The sequence below is a fragment of the Toxorhynchites rutilus genome, chromosome 3, assembly GCF_029784135.1.
Source record: "Toxorhynchites rutilus septentrionalis strain SRP chromosome 3, ASM2978413v1, whole genome shotgun sequence".
NCBI classification, from domain to species: Eukaryota; Metazoa; Arthropoda; class Insecta; order Diptera; family Culicidae; genus Toxorhynchites; species Toxorhynchites rutilus.
The window spans coordinates 265,083,562-265,101,560 of NC_073746.1; the positions used below are offsets into that span (position 1 = coordinate 265,083,562).

General features: G+C 38.8%; 1 protein-coding gene across 3 annotated transcripts in view; it reads left to right on the top strand.

Moving 5' to 3' along the window:
- LOC129775164 (serine/threonine-protein kinase Pak) overlaps window positions 1-17,999 on the top strand; it is a 99,292-nt gene that overhangs the window by 70,139 nt on the left and 11,154 nt on the right. For 2 of the 3 annotated variants that reach the window (XM_055779534.1, XM_055779536.1), the window contains 3 exons: window positions 10,138-10,400; window positions 15,157-15,376; window positions 15,551-16,254. In XM_055779534.1, coding sequence (XP_055635509.1) covers window positions 10,138-10,400; window positions 15,157-15,376; window positions 15,551-16,254 — 1,187 coding nt within the window. The remainder of the gene's footprint in view (window positions 1-10,137; window positions 10,401-15,156; window positions 15,377-15,550; window positions 16,255-17,999) is intronic. The other variant, XM_055779535.1, reaches the window with a different exon arrangement.

Here is a 17,999-nt window from a genome sequence, read left to right on the forward strand (position 1 = left end):
ACAAATCACTTAAAATTTCCGGCTTCTTCCTCTAATTTTTTGTCGAGTGTATAAATCAGACAGCTAGCAGCATATGATAAATAATGATGGACTTTGGGCTTATCACCGTTATAGGTCAGAAAATGCTGTTTCTCGATTAAATCGGCGTCACACATTTAATTCATAATTTTCTATGTTTAGAAATTAGATAGATTCATCCAGGGTAACGCCATCTACATCTTTCTACGATTTTTTAATGACGTATCACACTTATCCTAATAAATGATATAACAATACTATAAGCAGTATAGATCCTGAATCGAAATGGAATCATTTTACGTTTCTAAGAATGTAAAACCTCACGAAAATGACGCAACTCTCATAAGTCACAGTCCACGGTTATGTTTGCGCATAGGAAGAAGTCATTTCACACGGAAACGAGAGCAGCAACTCGTGGAGCAACATAAAAAAAACACCACGAATCATTCGCCGGAGGGCTATGTGGGATGACGATGATGCTACTTTGCGAGTTTTTCGTTGTTTAGCATTTCCAAGAGTGAAAGTGTTTCTCACTCGCTGCTAGTGAAAGATGCCCTCGACAAAAGATTCGTTGCGATTTCCACCCCGACCGTCCCTCCAATCATTCCTCCGTTTTTTTGAGCGCCAGGGGCAATGAGAAGATCTTCGTGATCAATCTAAACAACGTTTCATCGGGGCGTTCGGATATTAAGCAATAAAAGGCCACAGAGGTCGATATAAGAGATAGGAAAAAAAACTTGCAGTTGAACTGAAAATGCGTATCAAATTGCAGACAGCCGCGTGATGACGCATGATTGAGCACGATTGGGGCCCAGGAGATACGAGGAACGTCTGCAAGCTCGCTGGGGCTTCACGCTTGAATTACTGTGCCTTCACGACGTATACATTTCTGTCGCAGGGTACGCCCAGGAGGTGTAATGTTGACTGAAATTGTTGACTAGGGAACATTTGAACGAAATATGAGCACTTCTTCCCATTACGACGATGAGTGGAAGATTAGCTAATCTCTTCCGCGATTCTGTCGTTATGATGTCGTTCGACTTACAGTTTTACGATCCTCTGTGGGGTGGTCGGCCGCGTTTCGTGGGAATAGATCGATTATCGTAAATGTACGCGTAAACAGCAGATCGCGGTAATGACAGTCAAAAATCTACGGCAGTGTTATCTAATCGATATCCACTGGAGTTCGCACACTTTCACTTATTCCGTAAATGTCTGGAGCTGTCATTAATCGTGCCAGCTTGGACAGTTAATTTATTCGTGTAGAGTAGTGAAAATGAATATCTAGTAATCTTCTACAGAGACCTTCTGAAGTGCCCTGGAATCTGTGCAATCGCAAATAATACTACAATTCCCACAAACACGAAACTGAAGCGATCAATATGGATTACATGCACTTACCGGAAATGTTCCATTCAATTGAACTTCCCTCTAAATGGAAAATCAACAACGAGCGACAAAAAAACTTCCATTTTGCGCGAATATTATAATGGGTTCAGTTGATTAATTGAAGGTTTCCCACTGCATTAAAAATGGAAGCTTTGGCCGAACAAAGTAGTAAGAAGAGTGGAAAGATCAACAGGATGAAAGTTATTCGGACGACGAAGAAGATTACAGGTGATTTATTATTAACTACTGTTTTCGCAACTGTAAACGTGTTATATGATATAGGAAAAAAAACACCAGTTTGTAAGGATTATTGAAAAAAAATTATTTCGTATTTTCTTCCTGATGATTAGAAAGGGTGGACCATGTTCATTCTGATTAGTGAGAGTATTAAATGTCTTAACGAAGCATTTACTTCATGTAAATATACCCCATGTATGGGGTTCGTACATAGTATGGGCATACTAGGGTTCCAATGAATGTATGGGAAAAATCGACCCTAAAATTTCCAAAAGTTACCCTATACAAAATGTTCACCGCCTCGAAAAAACACCCTATGCCGAATTTCAGCTCAATCGGACTTAAGGGAGAGTGGCGCAAAGCGGTCAAAGTTTGAGTTTTTTGGAAATCGAAAAATCACGCAAGGGGAAGGTAAAGGAAATCGGGGTTTTCGAAAAGAAATTTTGATGCAAAATGTCATCCCGAAATTTTTTTTTTTTGTCAAAAATCGGCATTCTGTGACTTTTTTTTTGAAAACCTCGATTTCCGGTGATTTTTTTATTTTCAAAAAAACTCAAATTTCAACGTTTGTGACACCAGTAAATGAAGCCCGAATGAGCTAATATTTTGCATAGGGTATATTATCAACATTTCGCGAAAAGTTCCGAATGAAAAATCGAGATAACTATTTTTTATTGGCACCCAAAACCATACTTTTCGTTTCGTACTCCGAAAAAAAACTAAGTCACAGAATGCCGATTTTTGACAAAAAAAAATTTCGGGATGACACTAGATCTCGACTTTTCATGCAATTTTAAAACATTTTGCATCAAAACTTCTTTTCGAAAACCCCGATTTCCTTTACTTTCCCCTTGGGTGATTTTTCGATTTCCAAAAAACTCAAACTTTGACCGCTTTGCGCCATTCTCCCTTAAGTCCGATTGAGCTGAAATTCGGCATAGGGTGTTTTTCGAGGTGGTGAACATTTTGTATAGAGTAACTTTTTGAAATTAGAGATGACCATTTTCATTGGCACCCTAGGGCATACACATAAATAGTGAACAATCTTCGCACTCGAGAAAATAGAAAACAGATTTTCAGTGCATATTAATTAATCCTCTAAACCAAATACCAGTTATATATTTACTCATTATAGGATCAATTGTCGACTTTCTTCTTCCGGCACTTCCCTGGAACGTCCAGGTGGGACTTGCCGACGAAAAACTCCAGATCGGCGATCTGTTTGGCGTCCGCTTTAATGTACGTCTCGTCGTCCATTGCTGCACCATCCACTCGCATTATCACAATACGACCCATTGTTGTACGAATATATTCCAACCGCAAACAAACCACTTTTGAGATTGAAGGCAACATAAAACGTATCAGAATCATCCTGAAAGAAATCTTGGAGAAAAATCCGAATTTATTCAGCGGAGGAATTTATTTTGTTTTCGCGTGTATAAGTGTGATTTAATTATGCTGGCATTTGCCTTTCGCTTACATATTGTGACATGTTTCGAATCGCTAGAGAGTGGATGATGATATGAAACAAAGTTAGTTCACACATTCCGAAAGGTGTTTTAAGTAGGGATTATGAAACCAGTGAATATTTCCTTGAATCTTAGGTATCGTCGTCATTAATCATTTGAGGTGCACCGGTGAAGATGAATATTGAAGGAAGCCATTTTCATACTTTGTTGGTGATAGTGAAAGCTATCATTTTTGTTGCGCTTGCTTTGTGTTAGTGTGTTCTCGTTCTCGTGTTTAAACTATCATGGCAAGCGGTTTGTTTGCCTTCGTCTAGTAGAGATATGGCAATGTGTTCGTTCGTTCTTATATTTTCTACATCGAGAGTATGTAGTGAATGTATCACAGCCAAAGGAATCATCGGCATGATGGGCTGAGCGTGCAGTAGTGCCAGATAAGTAGTATCTTTCAATGTTTCTAATAGTTTTTATAGAACTCAAATTAAAAAATTCTGGAATTTTGAAATTTTGAAATTTTTTTATTCTCGATTTTTTTTTCAATTGTGTGATTCTTCAATTCAAATTATTCTTCAATTCTTTAATTACTGTTGGTCCCAGTGTTGGTGTACTCCGGATGGAATGTCCACTGTTGATCCGAGGAGAGTAGTACTATCGGTTACCTTCTTAGGTTTCCCAAAGATAATTATCCGTTGTTACGATTGGTTCTCGATAAAGCGAACATGATATATACCGCCTTGTTGATTGGTTTTAGATGAGTTCTCTCGGTTACGTTGTGAGGTTTCCCAAAGTTAACTCTTCGACGTCGAGATTGAAATTCGATAATGAGTAGGCGCGATTAAAAAAAATGTATAGACGGTCCAATTAGTTTTGGAGGACTTCTCTGTGTTACCTTCTCAGGTTTCCCAAAGATAACTCTCGAGTGTTATAAGATACACATAAGTGACACATAAGATTTTCGTAATTTCGTTTTGTAGAGTGGTCGATAGTTCGCGTTTACATAATCACATCACTTACCTCGGTGAATCCTGATTATTACCTCTTCCCACTTCCCACAACTATCCCTTCCTTGATAAACGCTAGGGAACCACGCTATAGAGGCGACCCTTCTGGCCTTCGGGCGGCGAATATCATACTAACATTCCTTCCCTTCCCCTGGTGACTGTAAGGACGTGGCCGGTGTCGTTATTGACCATTTGAAGCTCGAATCACCGAAAATTGCACAACGAGAATGATTTGCTAGTCCCAAGCGTCATTCTGTGTATTCTTTGTGCAATTTGGTTGGTTCAGGTCAATCACGGAGAGCAACTACGAATTGTACAGTCTACCCAAGCTCAAGCTGAAGGCAACATAAAACGTATCACTACATCGTTTTAAGTATGCCACAACCTTGATCCATCATTCAGGCAATACACGAATTCCATGCTGGTAGAAATCTGGTTGTTTCGAAGCGATTCAGTTATTTTATTTTTTTATTTATTTATTTATTTCTATAAATTTCATAATAAAAATAATCTAATGGGTTTCAAAGTATGTATTACTACGGCTATCTATAATGAATCTATTTACATGAATGCATTTTACACACTCTTCTGAATTTATGGAATGAGATTGTTGATTTGATCGTTCGTAGCAGGCTGTTCCAGAGCCTTATTGCTCGATGTTCGAAAGAAACTCTCAGAATATTTGTTTCGCATCTTGGAAGTAGCAAATTATGGGTTCGTGGAAGTGATGACGCAACGAAAAGGTTTTCCAAGTATCAGCCCATTTTTTTATTTCTTCAAAAGATCGAAACCGCTCCTCAGAAAGTATCGTCGCCATGGGCCGGAAAAAAATAATAATCTGAGGGAGCGATGTCTGAGGAACATGGCGAGTGAGGTAGAACCTCCTAGTTCACTCTTTCTGGATAATTATTGACAGATCTATGAACATGTGGATTGGCGTTGTTATGCTGCAAAGTTATCTTGTCGAGTCTATTCTCGCATTCCAGTGGCTACCATGTTCAAATTCAATTCAATTTCCAAGTCAAAATCATAGCTTCTCTGAATCATTAAACGACCTTTGACACATACTTACCGATGGAGCACATTCTTTGTAAGCTTCGACGAACAAACAATAACTATCAACTGCACTTTTCTTCAGAAATAAAAATGCAATATACTTCCTGCATGCCGTCTTCCGGTACAAAATTCGACATTTTCAATGCGATTGACATATACTTTAATGCGACTCAATGGACATTGCATTTTAATCAAATGTACTGTATCACGTGTTGAAGCTGAAGTACATCCCATTCAAAATCATGTGTTGTCAACTTTAACATAACGGGAGGCGATCTGGCGTAGTGGTAACATCCATACCTCTCACGCAGAGATCACGAGTTCAATTCTCACTCCCGACATTCTTCCAAAAATGGAAGTTAAAAGTGACGAACCAGCCGAAATGTGTTGAAAATCACTATAATAGAGAAAAAAAACTTTAACATAATACCAACATTCACCACATCTGTAGAACAATCTTTGTACACTTATAATATTTTTTAATAACGAAAAAATTACTCACTCAACCGGAAAACCTAACAGGGTTCAACAAGAGTTCGTCCAAATTGGGGCGGGATAGCTCCTCCTCATGGATAATCCTGATATATGTCACAATCAATTAAAACAGTTATGTAACACTGTTAAGAACCAAACTTTCGATGGTTTCAGTTCTAAAATAATAATATTTTATCCATTCTTCTCCATCAGTCATTCGACTTCGAGCATAACATTAATATAATCCCGTAATTAATACGTTATTTTCGAATTTTGGGAATAATCCAAAAAGCACGAGAACGAGGTTCCATGCGAATTAATTGAAGCTATGCAGCTGGATTCAAAACGAAAAGGGTGAATCGGATATTGTTATTGTAGTGGAAAAGTGAAAAGTGGATCCACTACGATATTCTAAAGCGTAAACAACCGTGCGATTATCGTTTCACATCGATGTAATCATGGCACTAGACGTCTACAACCTTCCGTTGAAGTTGAATCTTCGTTCACCCATATAAGCACCGTCTTAGAACACTAGTAGCGTCTGTGTCACTGGAGCGTGTTTATGCAATGTGTGATGTTGAAGTTACTATTGACTCCGAGTTGAGATCCAACGACTATGTTGCGCCTATCACGGCTAAAGCTTCTACGGTTCTTGGTTTCATACGAAGCTTCGAGAAGTGTATTTATTTACAATGGTGCTACATCCCATGAAGAGATTGGATCTTATTCACAACATTGTTCCGCCAATGAACCCGTTCATAGCTGCACCGGATTCGATGCGAACACCATTTTTGCAGAGCTGCTGTCCGACTATCTTGCAACATGCCCTGTCCATCACACCCGTACAGCCTTGGCAACATTCTGGATGCTGTGTCGCTGTAGAGTTGCGCCAATTCGTAGTTCCATCCTCCTTCTCCATGCTCCATTTTCCCGTATACCGCCGTATATTGTTCTGAGCACTCGGTATTCGAAGACACCATGTGCTTTTCAAGCATCGTCCATGCTTCGTGTCCATAGAAAACAATCGGGCGAATCAGGGATTTGTACATGATACACGTCGTACGGGGCCGGAATTTGTTGAACCTTAAGTATTTGCGGAGCCCATAGTAGTCAACGAGCCAAGGTAGACAAATTCCTCTACCACCTCGAGCTAGTCGCCATCGATCACAACACTACTACCAAGAAGGATTATGTTACGATCAGTCCCTCCAGCTTGCATGTATTTAGTCTTAGACGCAGTGATCCCAAGCCCAATCAGCCTTGAATCGTGTTTCAGTCAGATATACATGTCCGCTACCATCGCATGTGTTCTTCCGATTATGTCCACGTAGTCGGCAACGGAGATCAACCGACTAGTCTTGTTGAAAATCGTGCCTGACATGCGTTGGAGCCCGCATTCCGCATAACACCTACCAGCGCCACGTTGAAGAGCAGACAGGAGAGCCCAACGCCTCGTCGAAGTATCCTGTGTTTTTCACACGATTCCAACAGGCCTGAAATCAGCACACTGCACCGCACATCGTTCATCGTTCATCGTTGCTTGGATCAGTCCGTGACAAATAAGCTTATATCGTCTTAATTATTCGTTTCTCGGCTAATATTTCAATGCACGCTAAATATTCATGTTACATATCGCTTCTCGAAATTCTCGGAAATTCATGATACATTTATAATCACGAAGTTTTCGACTTATTTGACTTCAATATCTCATCGGACACCTTTTATAGACGACTCATTCATAGATGACTTATTCTGTATTTTGTATTATTTCGTATGACCAAAGCATTGATGTAGTTGTGACGTTTAGTTTTAAATAATCATTTAGACCAAATGTGAGTCAGATGATTGTAAAAAAAAAAAATGACGGTTCAATTTTGGCCCCCTCGCTAAGCTGTCTCGGATTTTCATATCTGGTTTCATCTCGAAAAAATTTTTTTGGCTGAAAATTGACCTTTTGCAACTTAGCCTGAGAGGCAATGAAGGTATGGAAAAAAAATAATTATCGAATTTAAAGAACCGACCATTGCTTGCAAAAGGCCGCCGCTTCCGACGGGTCGGCGGCCGACTCGGATTGCTTCACCTCGGCGGCTTATAGCCGCCTCTGTTCCTTATCCTCGATTGATGGGGACTACGTCCCCATTACGTTGCCCTCAAAATAAATTTCATTACGGAAAAAAACATAATGAAAATTGCGCTCCTGTGTTCATACTTAAATACAGCAAATCATAAAATTGCATTTTCGTAACAATAAATGATGACAAAACACTATAAACAACAAGGCAGCAACAATATAAAGAATATCTGAGTGCCAGTGTGTACAATAAAATTGCTATCTATTGTATTTCGGCTCCGGTTACGCTAATACGAAAGTACCAAAAATCGACTGGCTCTACACTAAAAAGCACACTGCGTATGCTAATTCCGTTGCTTTCATTTGAATGGTGAGAAAATTTAGTACAAGATATAGTGGAACATCTGAATTAGTGTATTTAAATAGAATTTTAGTAGTGAAAAATTAAAAGTTAGTTATTTTTAATGCGTAATTATTAAATTTATCCCAAAAATTCTTAATTTCGCTGCAATATCGATATAAACAATTCCTGTTGAAAATTCAAGCAAAATCTTCAAAAATCGCGATTTTTACCCCACCTTACTTTTAATAGCCACTTAAATTTCACCTTAACGTTGAAAGGTTACATTTTTTTTAATAAGTCATACCGTTTTGAATCATATTTCGGACGCTTAAGGCATATGATGCAGAAAACAGGTCTAAACTTTATGCACAGGTATTATTTGGTTGATATTTTTAATAAATTAGTTCATTATGCTTTTGAGCTTTCTACTTTGGTAGCTATTTGATTGAAAACATAGAAAAATCACCGAATAAAATGCTTTTCAAATGAAGCGAATAAAAATCATACTTCGGACACTAAATCAAATTTCGGACAGATTGAATTCAAATTTCGGACACTTTATTTTGTAATTTTTTGTACGAAAATTACATTACACTTGATTATAGTTTATAGTAAACTGCGAAACATTTACCAATAATCACAGTAAACTGTTAACGATGATGAGAACTGATGAAACACGGGAGAAATTTAAATATTGATGAACGGGTAAATTCTACGTGCTCACGCTAAGCAAACGTCAAACACAAACGATAGTAGTGTTGATAGATTTTTGCCGATTATGTTATAATTCAAATGTAGTTCTCATATCAAATGATAGTGATTACTCTAAAGAAGCAATTGTGATATTAATTTTATAGTTATATCATCAGTGCATTAAGCATTTGAAGATATTAGAACAAAGTGTCCGAAATATGATGTTGTCCGAAATATGATTCAGAACGGTATTTGAACTATAATTTTTTTTTTCAAACTGTATATAACCGAGCCCAAAATTGTATATAATCGAGTCCGACTTGTATCTCCATCTTGACTTTGAACAAAATTAGGATTATTTGTATTTTTTCTGAGAAAACATGAAGAAGTTGTTGTTAGAAAAACTTTTACCCAGTAAAAGTGCCCATCTTCTGTTGTATGGATGACGTTTTGGTGATCACATGGACTATTCATATGTTTTTGAAAATAAAAAAATCGTTTTTGATTTCAATTTTCAAAATAATTTTTTCTGTGTATTTTTTTAAATGTTTTTGGTATTTTTTAATGACAAACAATTTCCTACATTTCATTCTTTGACCAAAATTTTAAAAGTATTATAGTTTTGAATTAGAACTGCTTAAACGATTAATGTTTTTACACCTACAAAGTTTCACTGTAATCCATGATGGTGTTGCCAATGGTCAAACGAGTTGGCTTGAAATTCGACATACGCGTCTTGAAAATTTTGCGACATATGAAAGGTATGAGACATTAATCACATTAACCATAACCATAACCCGATCTTTCATGAAAATACTATCCACTCTTTCAAATTATACTGAAAAAGGCATTTTTTAATTCCATAATTTAACTATCACTTTTTTTGCAAATTATGTGTGCAATCAAGATTACATGTGTTGTCACCGTTTCTTCTGTTTTTGGGAAACGGGGAAAAACATACTTATCCCCTCGATAACCAGATGTGCTGCACTCGCCGTAAGAAGGTTTTCTTCCCGTTTTATGGCTCTATAAAGCTATACATCATGAAATTGGTATGACCTATGGTAAATAAAATTTGAATAATTCACAGAATTTGAATTCACTTTATGTTAATGAGCCTATAGATTATGACTTCGTATTAACTTCTATCATCACATGCGTTCCCATCGACATAAACGGAGTGAAATTCTTCAACTGACGAAGCCATGCGTATGGGAAATTCCACCATAAAGCACAGCTTTATTTTATGTTTTTCCGGTATTCCGAAGGAGACGTCTTTCTTCCGATTTCATTTTAACCTCACATTTTTCACCACAACCTCACGTGGATGAATTCAATTCCGCGATTAAATTATGAAGAAACAAGTGCAATATTAATGCTCAACTCCAGCATCGTCCATAGGTTCCTCGCTGAGCCGAGTCAGCAGCAGCAGTCCGAGCAGCACTCCGACGGATTCGGAGTTCCACGGACCAGGAGGCGTCGGCCAGGTTCATCTCTCGCAGGCGTACAGCTTAGGACCTCTATCGTCGCACCACAACTCAGCCGGTGATCACGATAGCGACGAGCTTGGTGGACCGAGCAGCGGTGGCAGCATCAGCGGCAATGGCATACCACCACCGATCGCGAGCAGACCGGAGCGAACCAAATCAATTGTAAGTCTTGTTAGAATGTTATTTTTGAGTAAATGTAACCAGTTTTAGATGCCACTTCGTCCAAGACAGTACTAGGTATTGTGTAGGCGGATATGTATGTTGTCTTCTACACCCGTTCTCGTTAATCGACAGTAGTTCTAAACTGTACAATACTCTCTCCCTATTCCTTGCCCGACTACCTTCGCGTTTATTACTCGAGCAATAAACTGTGTGATGAATCATTTTCTTTTCACGCGAGAGAAGAGGAAAACGTTTCAAAACGTGTAAAGCTGGCAACAACTACCTAAATTTCAAAAACCATCACTGAAAATGATGTCTTTGCTTGGATTTTTTTTTGTTTTGATTTTTAAATGCGAATTCTTCAAGATTTTCTACAATTAAAAAGTTCCAAAAATTTTTTTTCAATGAGCGCTATTTTGGTGGTCTTATTCACATTTTAATTTCTTATTCTTATGATGTGTTTCTGCAAGTCAGGGAGCAATAGAAAGATTTAAGAAGAATTATGAATCTTAAAATTAATTAATAAAAACGTAAAATGTTTTTTTATGTTGGTGCCCTCAAACAAAGTCCAATAACTTCCAAAAATTATCGACAGGTTGACTGTTTATGAGTAACTCACTTTGAATCTTTGTTAAGTCATATTTGATCATATATGACTCATTTGAGAAGTTATGAAGAAGTTCATGCCCAACACATCCGAAGACATTGTTTGACGGAAGTCAAATGATATACCGACATCATCAACATCACTCTTAATGGTGAATCGACGATTTTGCGAAAGTCGTCTGTTCCTACCTTCTACCACATCTTTGTTAAGGGATAAGCTAGCTTGGTTCATTGCCATATTAAGATCAGATTTTAAGGTCAGCGAAAACAAACTCAAACTTGCTTGGGGCATCTCTCCGTGCCGTTGTTTTATAGAACTTCTGACTTTAAAGCGGGTCCAAATCCTTTTCACGTGCGTTTTGTCGTCCATAAGACAGCATACTTGCTAACGTGATATAACCTTTGCTGTACAACAATTTTGTTGTTTTCTGACACGAAAAAAGCATATCGATTTTCAGATTTTCAATTTTTTAGTTGGAATTGTATTTTGGCGACGTTTTATCAGTTTATCGTAAGAAATAGTGTCGGTAGACAACAATCATATGTTCCGTAACGTGTTCGACCACTTGAAAACTACGCAATATCACTTAGGGTGGTCGGGAAACGAGAACATTTGACCATCCAATATTCGATAAAAATTTGAATCTATATGAGATGGAGATAGGTTTTCTCGTCCGTCTTGCCATGTCGATAATAACGATCGTAAACGGCGAATGAAGTTGTTCGCATAATATACTGCAAATCACATTAGGATTTGATCCACAGGTACTCCGAACTACAGCAACTACAATTCTTTTTGATATCGCTCTGATAACGGTTTGAATACATATGTCGATAACCATTTTCAGAAAACAATATTCAGCAGATTACGATATATCTCAAAAATAGCTAAGATGTTAACATATTATTGATCGGTCCAAGATGGGCTCGTGTTCGGACTTCTTTTCATATGTTCGAAATGCGAGCAAAATTCATATAAAGCTTGATTCATTTTGATCTGCAATCACAAAACCAGTTGTATCTCGGCATGGGTTGAAGGTACACCCAGGTTTTTTTACGCGTTTTTTTTTTGCGCAGTTTTTTTACGAGGTTTTTACGCGGATTTTCCAATTAACGCGTTTTTTTTAACGCGGTACCCGCGTAAAAAAAGACCAGTGCAATATCACATCTCCCCCTTTGCTCACATTTTTCTCTCATGTTCCCTCAGTGCAAATTACGGCAATTAGTGCTTGTAACGGAGTTAAGCGCTTAGTGCCGCACCTTATCACGATTCTTACGTGGATTTTAGGTGTTGGGTAACGGGAGGCTCGCCGGGCGGTACAACGGGACGGGGTTTTTACGGGCAGCTATTCGTGAATGTCTTTCCCTGTCTACTTAGCTCTGAACGGTCCAACACTGGTACTGCACGTGCATCGGCAGAAGAGTGTACAAATTACGAGGGAATCTTGTAGCAACAGCAGATGACCTCATTCGTGAGGAAAACCGAACCATAGCTACCAGTAACTAACGAAATTGCAGGAAAAAACTACGGGTTTTCGGAAGCGAGCAACACTCAACTTTTTACTTCCGTTCTACGTAAAAATAGTCCCATTTGATATCTATCATTAGGTGACATGGTTTTTTTACGCGGATTTCCAATTAACGCGGTTTTATACGCGGATTTTCCAATTAACGCGGTTTCTTTTACGCGGTTTTTTTACGAGTTACGTATCCCCCGCGTAAAAAAAACCTGGGTGTACAAAAAAATGTTTTCATATCAAAACACAGATATTTTTTTTTCTTTTTAGAAAAAAAATATTGAAGACATTACGTTACAGTGTTGATGAAAGTTCGTACTTTTGTTGGGATCCCCTCCATCAAAGTTTCACCGGACCTAAATAAACAGAAAGAGACGATTCTGAAGGCACTCTTCCCTATACGTTTTCGATTGATTGTCTTGTTTGTGACGAAAACGTTGGGTTTCTGTTCGCTTGCCAAATCGACAACATCCTGGCAAATTTATCAGCGAAAACAAATTTAAATTTGCTGGGGACATCTTCTCTGGCAGTGGCCTCATAGAATTTCAGGCCTGGGAGCTGTCCAAAATTCATATTCACGTGCGTTTCGTCATCCATCAACAAGCATCCTTCGTACTTCGTCAAAACCTTTTTCACTACGACGCGTTCTCTGATCCATCCGAACAACAGTTGTACCTTACCACGCTGGATTTTTGATGTGGGTTTCCCAAATTAAATTTATTCGCTCGACTTCCATCCTGCACAACTTTTTCAAAGCAAAAGGGAACAACGTGAAATTTTTGCCGCCGATAGATAATTTTCCAAACAATTTGCTGACAAAAGATTTCAGATACGCCTACTATGACCGCACTGTAGGCTATAAAATGAACAGTGATTCCGGATTCTAACTGAAACATTAATTATGATTTCCACGATCATAGAACCATAACATCGTGTATAAACCAAATCCCGGGTGACAATGTATTAAAATTATCGCATGGATATTGTTCGTTCACATTGTTTAAAGTCTAAATTGAAAACCGGTCTAACAATTTATCAGTGAGGATATATTTTTCTCGCAATCAGGCATTCCACTTTAGTGTCGCCTTTCTAACAGCCGTTATGATTCCGGAGTTTCATTTCCCTTTAATAAATTCTTTCGAGTTTACCTCCTGCAGCCAATATAATCCTATGCAAATTGCACCAAATGGCCAGGAATTGGTGCTCTTACTCGTTTCGTGTAATGTTATTTCCTGTTAGAACCCAAAACCAGATTTCATAAAATAAAAGTATACCTCTTTATCCCTTCTCCGTCAAAAATCGACTACCTGAGCTCAACTTTCACATTATGCTTCGTCATCAGATATTCAAAGTACTGATAGTACCTTTCTGTCGTATCTTTTCTTCGCTCATTACTCATTAATAGCTTACGGTGCACAAATGAAATCCATCTGCAAATCCGCAATAGGCGAACCTTTTTTAAACCTAATATTGCAAGGGTAGCGATCCTTCATTGACAACAACCTTTTCCCTGCACAATTCAGTATCGAAAGTGCATTTGAAGTTGCCGGATGTGGGTGAGAGTGCGATTTAGTTTTCAGTACACGGTAGTGAACAAATGAGCTCAGAAATTATCATTGCATCGAAGATTTTGCGGGCTTCGAACGACTCCAACTCCCCGGAATATGTTGCAGGAGATATTCGCCGTTACCAACGCAGTCCACACCACGTTTTCCAGCCTCCTCGATCGGTTGTCACTGCTGTTGATGGTATGGATAGTGATCAAATCAACTGTTATCATACTTCGTTTGATTGGTGTTTCGTTTTTGCTGAGTTATTTTGATGCGAAAAAAACAGAAAAATAAAATAAGATGTACCAAACATGAAAGTGTAGAAAAATTGTTTAGAATATGTTATGTGATAAAAAAAGGAGGCAGATTCGCGTCATTTGTTTTTTCGCGTTTCACTGTGATGTGTTGTGACTAGAACTAGTGAGGCGATTCGTATATAAATAGCACAACGATCACAACATAACATGGTTTAATTTATGCGTGATATCACTGAACCTGTGTTTATGTTCTCGCCTCTACGTTTCATAACATCATTCAAGATATATTAGATGTTTTCCACTAAGAAAAACATTCAGAAGAAATGTATTTTACAATGTTTTACAGTTGATTACAGTAAAGCCTCGATTATCCACGAAATTGAGTGACAAGGTCTCCGCCAATCACGAACTTAACACAAACAACACAAAAATCAGCATGAAAACTATGTTTTATCAATACAGAAATCATTAAAAACTATCCATCTGTAAGATGGTGTTCACCAGCCGTCAGATAATGTGAAAATCTAGACAAAAAGAAAAAAGCAAGAGCCTACCACTCACTGACAAATTTCGGAAGGGTCTTTAGAATTAGTAAGGAACTAGCCTCCGCGGATAATCAAGGTTCTACTGTATTGGTATATTTCATGTTATAATATTATATAATGCATCCAAACATATTAAGAAGGGATTGTGTATGTTGGCAATGTGAAACACATTCATAATCGAACATGCTAAATATGTTTTTTTATAATAGACATAAACATATTGTGCTTGCTCTTACTCAAATGCTCATGACATCACTTTTTCTTTTTTCTCCCAACACCAGTACACAAGGCCTATCGATGAACCGACACCGATATCACCGCCAATACCTCCGCATCTCAGTAACGCCACCGCCACTGAATTGCGCAGTCCCACGTTCGACAAGAACAAGAACTCGACGACGATTCTGACGGCAACAGTAAATACCAACTCAACGACAGCAGCGGCGGCCCAATCACCAACCGCCGTCAGTAATCTGAGCAACGCCAATAATCAACCTCAAGGTAACGATGATAATACAATACAAACCCTACTAACACCAACTAGCAATAGAACCGACTCACTAATAACGGAAACGGCCACAACAACCGTCTCTGCGACCCCCATCTCGACCCCAACGCTAACAACGACAACAACAACAACAACATCGTCTATAGCATGTCCATCCTCACCAACAGCGACACCGACGGTGCCGACCGTAGGAGGGGTAATAGCAACGACGACAACCACGACGACGGCGGCCAACAATGAAACCACGAATCAGCAACGCGCCAACCTCAAGAAAAAGAAAATGTCTGATGAGGAAATCCTCGAAAAGCTACGAACCATAGTCAGCGTAGGTGATCCTAAGCGAAAGTACAACAAGATAGAAAAGATCGGACAGGGTGCATCTGGTACCGTGTATACCGCGATCGAGAGTTCCACCGGCATGGAGGTAGCCATCAAACAGATGAACCTCAGCCAACAGCCTAAGAAGGAACTCATCATCAACGAAATTCTGGTGATGCGAGAGAACAAACATCCGAACGTTGTCAATTATCTGGACAGCTACTTGGTGTCGGAGGAGTTGTGGGTAGTGATGGAGTATTTGCCAGGTGGATCCCTCACCGATGTCGTTACCGAGACATGCATGGACGAGGGTCAAATTGCGGCCGTCTGTCGGGAGGTGCTGCAGGCGTTAGAATTTCTCCACAGCAATCAGGTCATTCATCGGGACATTAAGAGCGACAACATTCTGCTGGGGCTGGATGGTAGCGTGAAGCTAACCGATTTCGGCTTTTGTGCCCAAATCTCTCCGGAGCAATCGAAGCGAACCACAATGGTTGGCACACCGTACTGGATGGCGCCGGAGGTGGTGACACGGAAGCAATACGGGCCTAAGGTGAGTCGGCTAGGTAGTGATAATCAAATAAACCATTCAGGTCTTGCTATTTTACTCTCCATTGGCCGTACCGGCAAACTTCGTCCTGCCCAGAACAGTTTTTTTTCATTGAAAGAAACCGAGCAGTTACGTTTTCTGCCGAAATTGTTTAGTTCTTCTTCTTTCTTTGTTTTTAAGAGGCTTTAAACTTTGCAGTTCATTCGCCTCTAATTGTTTAGTGATTGGCTGATTGAATAAAACACGTGAATTCGATTGAGTTAAATATTTTCGCTTTTTTAATTTGTTATTGAACGTAAATGAGCGAATCACTTCGTGGTACATTACGTTCCTTATTACAGATGTTCAGTGAGCTAACGGCATTATGCTTTCTGACAACCACAATAGCTTTATCGGAGTGGATGAACGTTCGACTGGAAGTCAAACCGTAAAATCACCCAAGGGGGTTTTCGGGGTTTCAAACAAAATGATGCCAAAAGTCTTCAAATTGCATGAAAAGTCGAGATCTATTGTCATCTCGAATGGTTCAGGGTGCCGACGAAAATGTTAATCTTGATTTTTTCTGCAAAATACTGATTTGCACGATGAAATACCCCATGGAAATATGGGAGGCGATCTGGCGTAACGGTAGCATCCATACCTCTCTCGCTAAATATCAAGAGTTCAATTCTTACTCCCGACATTCTTCCAAAAATGGAAACAAAGTGACGAACCAGTCAAAAGTGTTGAAAGTCACTATAATAGAGAAAATCAAATCACCTCGATTGTTGATGTCGTTACTTTACCACATAGTATGATGAGCCTTGGCATCACAGCCGATGACGAAGTGGATGTTGTCTTCTCTGCAGCCTTTTTCGAACGCCGCAACATCTTGAGTGGGAACCTCAGAAACGACGCCAGGAAAATAAGGCGACCCACTCCGTACTTTTCTTCGGATACTCTCCATCAAAGTTTGGACTCTCTGTTGGTCAATCTCAGCGGCCAATTTATTCCAAGATCTCTTCATGTACCATGTACCTAGTTAATTTGGCACCCTTCTTCAATATCGACTTGACAATTACCAATATTCTTCGATAGGGTGGAATTGGGGGTAATTGAGAGGATTGATGCATTTAAGGTAACAACCTCATTGTAACGGTATCAGACACCTCTTGGCGGTAGTGCTCGACTTGCCAAATCTGGCCAAAACTTCACCGGACCTTTATGGGTCTTAATAAACGGTAGGAGATGTTTCTGCAGGCGCTCTTCCCTATAAATTATCGAGTCCATTGTCTTTTTTTGTGATGAGAACCTTTGTTTGGGAGCTGTCCAAAATTCATCTTCACATGTACCCTAATCATATCTCCATTTTGGTGAGTTTGCCATGACACAACAAAGTTTGTTAAATTGGAAGGGTTTGCCAAAAATATATCGAAAGGAGTGTGTTTTGAGATATAAAAGTTTTTAATATTAAATTCAATTTTTAATAAGATTTTTCAACAGATAAAACAGTTAGGTAAAATAACATTTAAAATGTTATTTTACCTAAATAGATAATTATTTTACCAACAACCTTGTGTAGCACGGTACTGATTTCGACATTCGGAAGCCCCTCGTACGTCAAGGGCGATTCTAATATTGGAAATATATGATAAATACATCGTTTGAGTAAACTGTAGTGTTATTATTTTTTTTATTATTTTTTTATTATTTTTTTTATTATTTAGCATTTGGGTCGACACAATTTTCACATAGACATTTTTTTAAAT